Below are 13,997 nucleotides of genomic sequence, written 5' to 3'. Positions count from 1 at the left end.
ACATTTTATAAATAATAATAAAGTACAAACAATGTATACTATAAGAATTTAGCATATAGTGAAATAATATCAGTGATGTAGTGTGCGACGGTCTAGAGAGGGCGCTGCCGGATGTAGAAAGAAAAATAATTTTATACTACGTTATGAAATAAACTATTGTATAAGATTGTATATTCACTATTTTATTCAATAATTGTTTTTCCGAAGGGTCTAGAGAAGTGTAAAAATAGGTGGCATGAATTCCTATCAATCAATTTCTCTGTTTGATATATAGACCTCAGTGGTTTACTGCTCTGAGGAAGTGCATTGAGATTGAAAATATTAATTACTCTGTGTATGACCTTTATAATATTGAAATAAGAACCATTGCTCCTGAGTTTCTGCAAGTGTATACTGTCAGCCTTGTGAGACTGGAAGAAAGAAGCAGTGCGGCCAGAGGTTGTAGAATTAGCTGCAGCATTTATGTATTTCCTCATATGTTCCGAACCAGACTTTTTTCTAATAAAAAGTGATCTCTTTTAATATATATATATATATTTATATATATATATATATATATATATATATATATATATTTATATTTATACATACACACATTGTTTATGCATACGGGAAATTTATGCTTTGTGGATGGGACGTTTGTTCCTAGGTGGTTACATCAGCATATATAAGATATAGTGGGGCATATTTAACAAGCACTGTGCTTTAAACACGATAATTTTCATTCCTTATCACAAAGATAAGTAATGAAAGATTGTGACTATTTATGAAAATTCTTCTTTTGTAACAGCAGTCACGAAAAACTGCTGTTCATGTAAACACCTGTCTCCTATGTCCTTTATGGTCATTATCCCAAAGTGGCGATAGCGACGGAGGTGAGAGCAGGTAAGATGTGGTGAGGGGTCCAAAGATCTCTCTACCACAATACTCTCTCCATAGGCTTCAGTGGCTAACGCCATCTTCAGATTTTCAGAACTTGTTAAATCACGATAAATAGTACTCTCCTTATAAACCTATAGGGACTGATGTTGCTAATGATACTATCTAGGATATCTGCTGCGATCCCCTAGCTACAAATAGAGGGAATACTTTAATTTTTGGTGGTTTTCATGGGATTAGAGGCTTGTTAAATAGGCCCCACTGTTTGTTATTATTGTGCATTGGGACTGGAGGTTCCTAACTGATAAGTACTGATCTGCAGTCTGAAAATAAATATGCAGATGAACAAGAGTTGATTATCTTTACAGCATTTGCCCCCAGTGCTTTACATAGGAACCATATATTTTCTATATGGGATATTTATTTTAAAGGGGTGCTATCGTTACATAAAGCTTTGTATATGGTCGCAATTTCGGCTTTTTAGTGAACACAAATTTTCTGTGTGCCAAATCAGCATCAGGCCCATAGTGTGAACTTTAGTACATTGTATTGCAGACCTCATATCTCTCTCCTATTAAATGGGTGGCAGACCTCACAACTCTCTCTTGGTACATGAACTGCAGACATCACAACTATCTTTTAGTAAATAGGTTTCAGACCCCACATCTCTCCCCTAGTAAATGGGTGTCAGGCCTCACAACTCTCTCCTAGTAAATAGGTGGTATACCTCAACTCTCTCCTAGTAAATAGGTGGTATACCTCAGAACTCTCTCCTAGTAAATAGGTGGTATACCTCAACTCTCTCCTAGTAAATAGGTGGTATACCTCAGAACTCTCTCCTAGTAAATAGGTGGCAGACCTCAGAACTCTCTCCTAGTAAATAGGTGGTATACCTCAGAACTATCTCTTAGTACATGACTTGGAGACCCCACATCTCTCTCCTAGTAAATAGGTGGTATACCTCAACTCTCTCCTAGTAAATAGGTGGTATACCTCAACTCTCTCCTAGTAAATAGGTGGTATACCTCAGAACTCTCTCCTAGTAAATAGGTGGCAGACCTCAGAACTCTCTCCTAGTAAATAGGTGGTATACCTCAGAACTATCTCTTAGTACATGACTTGGAGACCCCACATCTCTCTCCTAGTAAATAGGTGGTATACCTCAGAACTATCTCTTAGTACATGACTTGTAGACACCACAACTCTCTTCTCGTACATACATTGCGGACCTCACAACTCTCATAATAAATTGATTGCAGTCCCTACAACTTTCTCACAGTAAATAAGTTTCAGACCCCACAACTCTCTCCTAGTAAATCATCATCATCATCTATTTATTTATATAGCGCCACTAATTCCGCAGCGCTATACAGAGAACTCACTCACATCAGTCCCTGCCCCAATGGAGCTTACAATCTAAATCCCCCAACACACACAAAATGTAAATGGATTGTAGTCCTTATACTAAATGGGTTGCGACCTCACAACTCTCTCACAATAATTGCAGACCTCACAACGGTCTCCTAGTAAATGGATTGCATCCTTACAACTCTCTCCTAGTAAATGGATTGCAGTCCTTACAACTCTCTCCTAGTAAATGGATTTCAGTCCTTACAACTCCTGTAAAACTATCAAAGGTTATAGTAATTAGAATAAATATATCCTGCAATTCACATTCCAGAGGTGAAAGGATAGTCCCTCCCAGCTGTTAACATTACATCAATGTTTTAAGTGCAACCTCCTAGTAAGTTTGTCTCCAAATAAAGGCAGAGCTTGTTTCTAAGGCAGATACTGGTAACACATAACAAACATAGTATTAAGCACCTCCACCCATAGCAGCTTTGGTGTAAGTTGACTGAACCTAAGGGGAAATGTAACAGAAAATGCATATCTAAACATACAAAGTCAAAGGCAAATGGCAATGTTTAACCTGGGGAGCAGATACAAGTAAGTGACCCAAGAAGCAGGCCAAAAAACAAGCCTGATCAAACTCCTGTTAATGTGTTTTGTTTACTATGGGTGTGATTTTATACAGCCAATGAAATATATGAAACACCTTTATTTCTAAGAGCTATAATCAAGTGCAGCACAGCCCTATCTGACCAGTATTAAATGTACAGCTTATTCTATGACCAATTTAAAATACAAAAAGTACCACTATACAATGCTTACCCTATTCTGGAGGTCATTATACAATATACATCCCCAAATGTCTTGTGTTTTTATGATGCAGGTCCCATGAAACTCTGAAGGCTTTATAATACAGATCTCTCCCAAACCTCTGATGGCTTTATACTGTACAGATAACACAAATCACTGGCTAACAGCACCTACCGACAATCTGATTGGAGAATGACCGGTCAGAGTACTGGGAGCAGTCTAGTGGGTATGATGGAAGCATACATGGTAGACGGCTGAGTCTAATATATTCATTGTTGGACTGAAACTTTATCTAAACTGGCCCTTACTGACAAGCAGAAGGAGAGACTCTCCCAGGGGAAATATGCCTCCCCCTGAAATATACCCCCCTCCTGAAGCCAGCCCACTGCTGTACTGTTACATTCTTTTTACTTGACCCTGTAAACTCTCCACCTCTTAAATCACATACAAGTAGTATACCTCCTAACTGTCCTGATTTCGTCAGAACAGTCCCATTTTTAGGGCTCTGTCCCGCTGTCCCACCAGGGGGCAGCACAGTGGCTAAGTGGTTAGCACTTCTGCCTCACAGCGCTGGGGTCATGAGTTCAATTCCCAACCAGGGATGTGTTTGTCCTGTGTGTGGGAATACTTGTATCCATAGCAGAGCAGCAGGGACTGGGTGCAGCGCAGAAGCTATTACTGTGTGTTACAGTGTTTGGAGGGAAAGGGCGGTGTCTAAGGGGTGGCCTAGTGCTTCACAGCACTAGGCAGCCCTTTGGGGGTGTGACCACGCCAACATTGTGACACCACCACGCCCCCGTCCTATTGCCAGCTGCCCAAATGCTGAGAGGTATGTATTAGTAGTATTCCCACAAAAAGGAAACTGATTATTGCATGTGGTCGGCATATGAGGTGCCTGAGCATGTAGCTAGGAACATCCCTGAGCCCTCCTTCATCAGCAGATACAACCAACTTGATGCACAGAGCCACAAGTCTCACATAAATATGGAAGTATTTGCTCACAAATATGCACTTAACAACACAAAACAGTACATGCACATTTGTAAATGATCCTTCTTACGTCAGCTTTCCAGTGAATAGCTTTGTTACCAACTGGCTTGTATTTTACTGGTCTGGCCAATAAGAGTTGGACTCTGCGCCGGTGTTAGCAATAGGGCACAGAGATAGGCAGGCTGGTATTTGTATCCAGTTAAGATTCAAAATTACATACAGCTCATTCCTTTCCCCTCAGTCACATCATGTAGACTTTATAATAAAAACATAAACAGCACTCCAATTACACTATAATGCTGAAGTTTCTGATGATCACCAGTAATATGTCCTAGTGCTGCAGGACTCACACTCTGCACATCATTGCTTTTACTTTGTGTATCAGTAAAGTATATTTATATATTATAAATACAATAACAAAAAGAAACTCAGGACTTAATGATTTCCATATATCTACTTCATATAGATGGAATGCATTGATCATTGGGGGCAGAGTCTGATTATTCAATAAGCTGCAGCCTAGGGTGCATTTTTTGTTTATTTTCGGGGGGAGGGGGGAATAAGTTGGGGTTGCAAAATTGTGACTGGAAGAAGTATAAACTAATTTTAAAATATAAGAGAAAAGTTATTCTTCACAAGTAAAAAGAAATCATGACAGCCCCCTCTCCCTTCACATCTTTACCCTCAGTAGCGCTCGTTCATGCCTCCATTCTGCTATACAGTTCTGATTTTAATGAAATCAGATGGGGTGAAGGAAGACGGATTTTAAATAAAGGATAAGTTTGTTTTTTCCTACCACGTATTAGCCTGATGTGGAAGGTGAGGGGGGCCCTACAAGCGTATTAGCATAGGACGGTTTAAACCCTTAATCTGGGTAGAGGTATGGACATAGAGAAATCAACAAGTAATTGTAGAATAATGTCTTCAGAAGAAGTCTGTTTTGTGGTATACCGGTGGAATGGGTGGGAATGGTGAGGGTGGATGGGCTCCATCTGCCCATTCACAGCCACATCTGATGGTAGGTGGGGCAAAGTAACTGAACAAACCTATTGTATCCCATTGGTCCACACGGTCGCACCGCTCTAGGCTGCGTGCACTGCACCGGCTATTGCCAAGGCTTCATGCAAAGCCTAGTAGGAGTCCAATATGTGGCTGCATTGGGGCCCTAGGTAAATAGCATGACAAGATAACCTATCCTCCTACACCCTGGCACCTAGTGGTAGCGCCGGCTTTTGGTCAGTATTTTGTGTTATCGCAGGATGTCGCCATCCAATTTTCAGGCAGATAAATGCCCTTGAGAGAGTATTGTCTGCTGTCCTGGGAGTCTGGGATGTCTCACCATAATTTGGGAATCTTCCAGACATTCCGGGAATACAGGCAACTATGTGTATACATTAGAACCAAACCAGGAGGAGGGGCAGAGGAAGGTTAGACTGTCAGCTGGGATATATGTATGTGTAAGTGCTTACGCAAATCTTCTTTCTTAATTCAACTTTACATCCTAATTGCTTTTTTACTGAGTTAATAATTGAAAATTTTGTTTGAATGCATTCTGTCTCCATTTTATTCTTTGTTAGTTCAATTCATTGTTTAGCAGCCTTGAATTGTGGTGTAATTAAATGACTTTGCTTTGCCTGGACTTGACTGTGTACAATGAAAAAGGCCCCATCATAATGTCTTTGCTTCTAACAACTTATTAAAAGTGATGTATTTTTTTGGTATATTCTCTAAATTTCCTCTGTTTCATTATAAGCCATTTTTATGTATTTTAATGTGTATTTAAATACAAAAATGTCTGTTGCTGCCAAATACATTACGGTTTCTGGGTTATCATTCTGATCTTTTTGTCATACTGTATCTCCAGTTACTGTATATAATCAACAATTTCATACAGTTTGGCTCAAGTTTCTCTCTAGAACTTGAGAACTGTTTCACGTTCTGAATGTGTTGGGCATATTTACACTAGTTGTTGCTGGTTGTCAGCATTTAGTTAGGGCATGTGTGTACTGTGTTTGCTTCAGCTTCTTACATTTGGATGCAATCATGAGGTATGAGATTCATTGCCACAGTTCTCAGAAAGAATGAAAGAACCGTTCTTCTCTGAACTAATAGTGGTGTCAGATGTTGTTTCAGCTTCAGAGGCTGCTGGAGTTTTGTTGTAATGTTTGGCTTAGGAGTAGCGCAAGTAAGTGGCATATGGCACCCAGCAGCACCTCTTCACACATTTACTTTAGCATCCGGTTATCAGAATAAATGCAGAGGTAGTAGTGTATGATGAACCAGCAGCCATGGCCATCTGCTTGGTTAGAACGATTGCCTATGCATTAATAATGCATAATATTTGCCCCCCTGTCCCTTCTGTCAGCATTACCCTGGAGCCTGCACTGTAGATATATAACGTTCCCCTTTTTGTAGTGTCCTTGAAGCAGATTACTTTCTTTCATTAATAAAGTAATAAAGTTCCTGTGTAGGAAAATAGTTTATTTATCTGTGAGCTGTAAAGAAAACAATTCCTGTTAAGGAAGAAAGTCAGCTACTATACATTGTACTTTGAGCAGATACCATGCAGTAAAATATAGCATGATACATGCTATATGAGACATGCTATATAAATACTGTGACCCTAGTTCACTGTGAATCAGTGAACTGGGGTTTTCTAGCCATCTCTCTGGCAGGTCCACAGGTATAGTACATATTACGGTTAAAGCCAGTAGCAGAAAAAATGTTCCCCTTCCCCTAACTGGGCTGCCTGGGAGAGGGACAGATTGAAAGTATTCCTAGTGTGCTAATAACATGCTGAGCAGTGCGATGTTCCTCTCCACCAGTTCTCTGCTCTACACTAGTTCTCCTCACTGGTGTAGATTGCTGACGTGGAGAAGGAGGACAGAAGAGGTCGCAATTTTCATGCTGCTTGTGCTGATATTATGTTAGCTGGGCCGATTAGCATGTTAAACAGCCTCATTAGCATATTACTGGGCCCAATAGCAAGGTTTTACATGCATACACCGCCACTCCAAGGTCCACTGTTAAAGAGCAGTGACTTAGTGGTTAGCACTTCTTCCTTATAGCACTGGGGTCATGAGTTTGATTCCTGACCATGGCCTTATCTGTATGGAGTTTGTATGTTCTCCCCGTGTTTCCTCCAGGTGACCCGGTTTCTTCCCACACTCCAAAAACTTACTAGTAGGTTAATTGACTGCTATTAAATTGACCTTCGTCTCTCTAGGTCTGTGTGTGTGTGTATGTTAGAGAATTTAAACTGCAAGCTCCAATGGGGCCGGGACTGGTGTGAGTGAGTTCTCTGTACAGCGCTGCAGAATTAGTGGTGCTCTATATACAGATGATGATGATGATGATACACTACCTGAGATTTGCTCCATCCTGAAACAATACACACCTACAATCTGATTACAGTTTTATCCCATTATTGCCTGAATAAATTGATATGTAGCAAAATGGTGGCAATTAATGTGTATATACACAAATCAATTCTAACAGACAAATATGCACTTTGTATCAGGCCACACATCTCTACTTGTTTGGGCCAAAAACAACCATTGACCCAACTGAGTGGGATCTGCCACCACATTCTACCATGTGTATGTAGACGTCGTCAAACCTCACCTCATAATATCCAGCGATTTGGGCATCACCAAACAGCCAGATCTTTCTGATTTGGTTACACACATAAGGCCAAATTGAACATTACTTTGTTCATATACCACTCGGGGTAAGTTGCCCAATCTGTCAGTGTTAGAGCACTGTTAGATACATGTGTCCTTTTAGAACGCATATGTTTATACAAATACTGTGAAAGTATTTATTCCAGTCACCTGCAGTTCACACGTCCTCCATTTATCTATCCTTTGGACTTACTCTGCTCAGCCCGTATGAACCATGCGGAGATGCTACAGGTTGTGACTCAAGGTTTCATAGCAGTGGAAGATGCTCACATCCTTTTAATTTCACATAGTTTGGCTATATCTTGGTGCAAGCAGACACATATTTAATTGAGATTATTTAATAAAATAAATGTTGGAGAGATCTTCATTGGGATAGCAGCAGTGCAAGATGTGCTGTTTCTAAACATAAAAATACTTTCCTCAAGCCTATTGTAGTTTTAAAAAAATAACTTGTACTCTCAAAATAGATAGATGCATCCATATCTGTGAGGGTTACATTGGCCATCTTTGTTTAACAATATATATAGTAATTTCAATTGGAGATGTTAAAAGTCTAGGATTTCGTCTGTGTTCTTATTTTCTGTTTAGTAAATAAAACATTGTGTTTTCTTGCTGCAGATGCTGACAATAGTGGATATGTTAATGACTATGAACTCCAAGAATTGTTCAAGGAAGCCAACCTCCCGCTGCCTGGCTACCGGGTACGGGAGATTATCGAGAAGCTGTTTAGAGCAGCTGACCGCAACAAAGATGGAAAGGTCGACTTTGAGGAATTTGTTTTGGTGAGTAGTGTCTGTTCCCTGCATGTTGTAATTTAGGAGTTTAGTCACGGTCTACTTCACTTACTCTATGCTTTTACTATGGTCAGTATGATAGTCACCTGCATATTTGTAAAATATAGTTTCATATAGTAATTCTTCTACATATCTTCAAACACTTCACTAAGGTGCTCAGACATGTTGCCTTTCTGTCTAAAAATTACATAGTTTTAGACTTAATTGGTTGCAAATTGCAGCATGTATGACCTAAAACACCATATACATATAACTGGGATCTTTCAGAATAAACAGCTACAATATACAACTAGATGATGACTGCACCTTTGTCATTGTTCAACTGCATAAACTGTGCCCACACTTGTTTGGCACAATTAACCATAGATCCCTCCACTTGGCGCTTGGGTTGAGTGGCCAGATCTGCCTGTGCATAGTCCATCTACCATCACTATGTGGAAGCTCTCTCTAGCAATACCAGACAGCCCAATATTGCACCAGATCCTGCTAGTCAGTACCATCCTCCCAGCTATGAGCCATCCATTCAGAGAATCTATATCATCCTTTAGACCTTGGACACAGATACAGTGTAGCTGTAGTCCAGAGTCCTGGAATAAGGTGCAGTCTGATAGGACTTCTTTCTTCGACACAGTGGCCTAGTGGTTAGCACTTCTGCCTCACAGCATTGGGGTCATGAGTTCAATTCCCGACCATGGCCTTATGTGTGAGGAGTTTGTATGTTCTCCCCGTGTTTGCATGGATTTCCTCCGGGTGCTCCAGTTTCCTCCCACACTCTAAAAACATACTGGTAGGTTAATTGGCTGCTAACAAATTGACCCCCTGTGTGTGTTAGGGATTTAGACTGTAAGCCCCAATGGGGCAGGGACTGATGTGAGTGAGTTCTCTGTACAGCGCTGTGGCATTAGTGGCGCTATATAAATAAATGGTGATGCTGATGAATCACAGCTTGCTTTTAGTTACCGTAGAGTCAATCTATCCCCAGCAACCTTTATTCTGTTCAGTTATTTTGTGAATTGCAGTATTGGCATGTTTGTGGAGTATAAGGCATTCCTGCAGACAAGGAATCATTTTCGTTGCAACCATATACTACTGTGTGGGTAGAGACATGCAAATGAGCACATCTCTGCCCTTGTGCCTAAAATATGGTTCTGTTCCAATGCACATGTTATCAGTCTCCATGGTCTCTCATGTGATAATGTTCACAATTCAAAATGGGAATTTATTGGTATTTTTTACTGCTGTAAATAAAAGTCTATTAACAAATAATACCCTTAGTACAGAATGAGGTTTATGTAGCATGTGAAATATTAATTGTTAGCACACATTTCAGCAGTACGGAGAGCCGGTAACAGGACATAGCATCAAGTTCACAATTCCTGAACTCTGACTCTCTCAGACATATACAACAACATGATGAGTTTTACAATGCATCAGTTATCTCTTGATATTGTATCAAATGATATTGTCTGACTAATGTTTAACCTCTGTAAACTTCTAAATTGTTCTCTTTTCTTAGAATAACATTGGCATTAATCGTTTGTCCTATATAGCAGCAGTATATGCTTTATTAAATACATCTATGTAGTAATGATTTCACCTCAGTGGCCTTCAACACAGTCTGAATTTGTAGGGCCATGGGTTCAATGGGCAGCACGGTTGGCTAAGTGGTTAGCACTTCTGCCTCACAGCACTGGGGTCATGAGTTCAATTCCCGACCATGGTCTTATCTGTGAGGACTTTGTATGTTATCCCCGTGTTTGCGTGGGTTTCCTCCGGGTGCTCCAGTTTCCTCCCACACTCCAAAAACATACTGGTAGGTTAATTGACTGCTAACAAATTGACCCTAGTCTGCCTGTCTGGCTGTCTGTCTTTGTGTGTGTATATTAGGGAATTTAGACTGTAAGCCCCAATGGGGCAGGGACTGATGTGAGTGAGTTCTCTGTACAGTGCTGCGGAATTAGTGGCGCTATATAAATACATGGTGATGATAATGATGTATGTCCTAGGAATGCTGACCCATGAAATCTCCATTGTACATCATAACTGTAGATAGCTGGTGGTAGACCTCCACTTCAAGCTGCTTGATTCATCTCATGAACAAGTGCTTAACTGGATTATGGTGGGGTACATACATTACTGCATTAAACAGCAGCCACTGTTATCTTCCTTAAACCGTTCCAGGATATTCTTAGCCTTGTGACATTGAACACTTTTTTTCTGAAAAAGTAATTTTTCAGCTGGTTACATTAACTCCCTTAAACTATTTTCATATATCCTAGAGCAATAAAGCATTTATCTACTCTTATCGAGCTAACCTATGTCTACCATGATAACACATTGAAACAGGGTGAATATAGTGCATATAACCTGTAGATAAAAAATATATATTCATCAGGTGAATATTTTATCTGCAAGTTATGTAAGCTGTGCATTGCAACTCTCCCACTTTGGCATATGATAAGGAGTTGATGGAATTCTGATTTGCTATTGCACCTCGTTCATTGATATTCATTGCCAATTACACCATTGGCTTCTGATTCTTGCAGGAAGACACACCACAAGTCCTGTTGATTCCATTGTCCTCCTTCATCAACTGTCTCTTTTTGACCACATAATCATTGTTGGCAGGATGTTATTTGTCTCAGTGTACATGGGACACTGATATGTAATAACCCTTCCAGTGTTTACTATTCCTGATACCTCTAAGCCATCATGTCTAGTACCAACTACAGTTCTGTTTGCTTACTTTGTCTTTTCCATTCTTCTTCCACAAGCAATCCGTTGATAACTCAAATTACAGAAACTGGCGGTTACTGGGAAAACTATGGATAAGTCAAATATGCATCAAAAATTATAAAATAAATAGTTTATTAAAATTATTGAATTTAAAAATAAACCACCTATTGCACTATTATCACAGAACTCCAATATATTCAACACAGATTAATTTTCTCAGAGTGTCAGTGTGAAATATGAATTCCTTAGGATATTATCATCCATAAACATGTTATACAGACTTATAAGTCTCTATTTACTAAGGTGGAGAAAATGGGAGTCCAGACAAGTACTTTACTCATCTTTTGAAACTTGTCTGTCCCAGTTCATGTGTGGAGAGTTGTCAGAAATAATATATTCAGCTCACCAGTCGTTAACTAACACCAACATTTTTTTTGATAATTTTTCCCCAATCTGGATGAATTGATGAAATAGATTCTTCCAATAAGTAACTGTTTCATTATTCAACACATTTTCACTTATGTGACTTACAGTGTCTTAATCTATATTTTGTTCTTGTGCATCAAAACCATCAATCAATCTTTTTAAAAAAAAATCAGTATGTTATACCTGAATAGCTAAATCATGTATGTTATACCTGAATAGCTAAATCATGTATGTTATACCTGCATAGCTAAATCATGTATGTTATACCTGCATAGCTAAATCATGTATGTTATACCTGAATAGCTAAATCATGTGTTGCCGTCTTTAGATTTGCGCAAGGAATTTCAGAATAACTTTTATTATTAAAATTACTTATTATTATAATTATTACTATTACTTTGCATTCCAGAAAAAAATATCTATATTTTGGTATTTATTTTAGAAGTATTTCTTACCCTCCAGCCATGGCATAACATAAATACTTGTACCAGCTTGCACATAGCATTAAAGTAGCAATCCCATGAAAAAAATTCCCATAGCATGCTATAAGTAGAATGTAGGTATTTACCATTTTCCCATGACATGAGAGCCACCAGCCTAGTGGGAGAGACTGGCATGATTTTGGGAGTCTGTGCCAATTTTACAGCTCAGATGGCAGGCCCATTTTTCCTTTTTTTGTGCTCTTTATTTGTTACCCTATGGCTCTACTCAAGCAAGTTTTATTTATTTATTTATTTTAAGGGCGGACAGCACTTCACAGAATAAGAAGTGAATACAAGCTTTTTTCTTCCCCATTGGCTACTTTCCCTAATGTATTCCTCAGGTTGTAACATTTATAAGCATACCAAATACTTAATATGTGTACTCTGATAGAGATCTGGCTTGTAAAGGCAAACCTGCCTTTACAAGCCAGCGCCGCTTTAAATTTTAGCTGTCAACTCGCCGAACTCCCGCGAGTTGACAAAACCGGACCATAATACATTTACCCACTGGTCTATGTAAGTCTGGTGTATATGTATGGTAGCCACTGTGTACTAGTTAAACAAATTGTAATTTGTAGTAAAATGTAGCTTGCACTTGCTGCACCTTACAGCTTGAGAGGCGGATGGGAGGAAGGGGGATAGATAGATACTTACATTAGGAGATGTGGCCTATTTAGAGCATTATTATTATAGTTGATTTATAAGGTGCCTCCAATTTAGGCACCAAGTTATGTCAGACTGTGCTGTTCACAGTATAATTGGGAGATCTGCAGCATAGGATCCCTCTGTCATAATGTGATTCCAGCTCCAGCCTGGTCAGCATGGGTGGAGCACTAAAGGGAGAGAACTGGAACCTCAAACGTTGCTATGCTTGCTGGCTCAGAGGGAATGGACGTGTATCAACAGGCTCACCCCCACATTGTGCTACTGGGCCTAGTGATTGCATGTTACCTCCCTGGTGCTGACATCACACACACAAGAGTTCCTATGTGTCTGTATCTTGGAGAATGCTATGTAACCAGAATGGACAAATACTGGTAAAATGATTCCCAGGTACAGAGCTGGAGGGGCTGGTGTCAGCCATGTATTAGTTTGGTTGCTGATAGAGAACACGGCTTCCCTGCAGCATCTACTTTTTTACATAATTGCTCAGTTTACATAACATATACAAATTCTTTTATGAGGCAATGAAACAACAAAATCACACACACACATACATGCACACACATATGTACATGTGTTGTATCCCCAAATACATGCACGCTATCTTTACATATCTTTATTAATTATTATTGAACTTTCTTTTAACACATAATCGCCCCTATTTCATTACTTGCATGATATGTTGTTTTGTTTTGAAAATGTTGCTTTATTTGACATTGGAAAGATTTTTTTCTGTAAGTGTTTTAATAATCTATTGTATTATTGTAATTCCATTTGAGCAGAGCTATCTTTACCCTCTGTTTCATGTCATTACATAATTTGTTTGAAACATGACCCCCTCAATGTACAGCACTACTTAATATGTTACCAATTTATTAATAAACAATAATAATAGTAATCTATATAAAATGTATCATACATTCAGATTGGTGTACATTTTCTTTTAGTAAGAAGACATATATACATATATATTGGCTATAACATTACCCTGACCTTGAATCAAAATATCAGGGATAAGGACCTAGAAACTTCATTAAGGCTCATTTACACACAAATGGCAGGTCTGCACGGATTCTTTATTTGTACACCTGTGCCTGTTTATCTGCCTGGCACATGTTATGCATACTTACCTACTTTTGACAGGCTCCCTCCGGGAGATCACTGAAGAGGGGTGTGAAGGGAGG

The 13,997-nt window shown here is 39.2% G+C and overlaps 1 protein-coding gene across 3 annotated transcripts in view; it reads left to right on the top strand.

Annotated features, from left to right (window-relative positions):
- The window catches only part of PLS1 (plastin 1), a 93,680-nt gene that overhangs the window by 45,012 nt on the left and 34,671 nt on the right, over positions 1-13,997 (top strand). For all 3 annotated transcript variants that reach the window (XM_075200550.1, XM_075200547.1, XM_075200548.1), the window contains exon 3: positions 8,331-8,494. In XM_075200550.1, the coding sequence (XP_075056651.1) occupies positions 8,331-8,494 (164 nt within the window). The remainder of the gene's footprint in view (positions 1-8,330; positions 8,495-13,997) is intronic.

The sequence above is a fragment of the Mixophyes fleayi genome, chromosome 3 (genome assembly GCF_038048845.1).
Source record: "Mixophyes fleayi isolate aMixFle1 chromosome 3, aMixFle1.hap1, whole genome shotgun sequence".
In the NCBI taxonomy this organism is placed as follows: Eukaryota; Metazoa; Chordata; class Amphibia; order Anura; family Limnodynastidae; genus Mixophyes; species Mixophyes fleayi.
The sequence above is the reverse complement of the archived record's forward strand: the minus strand, read 5'-3'. Positions and strand labels throughout refer to the sequence as shown.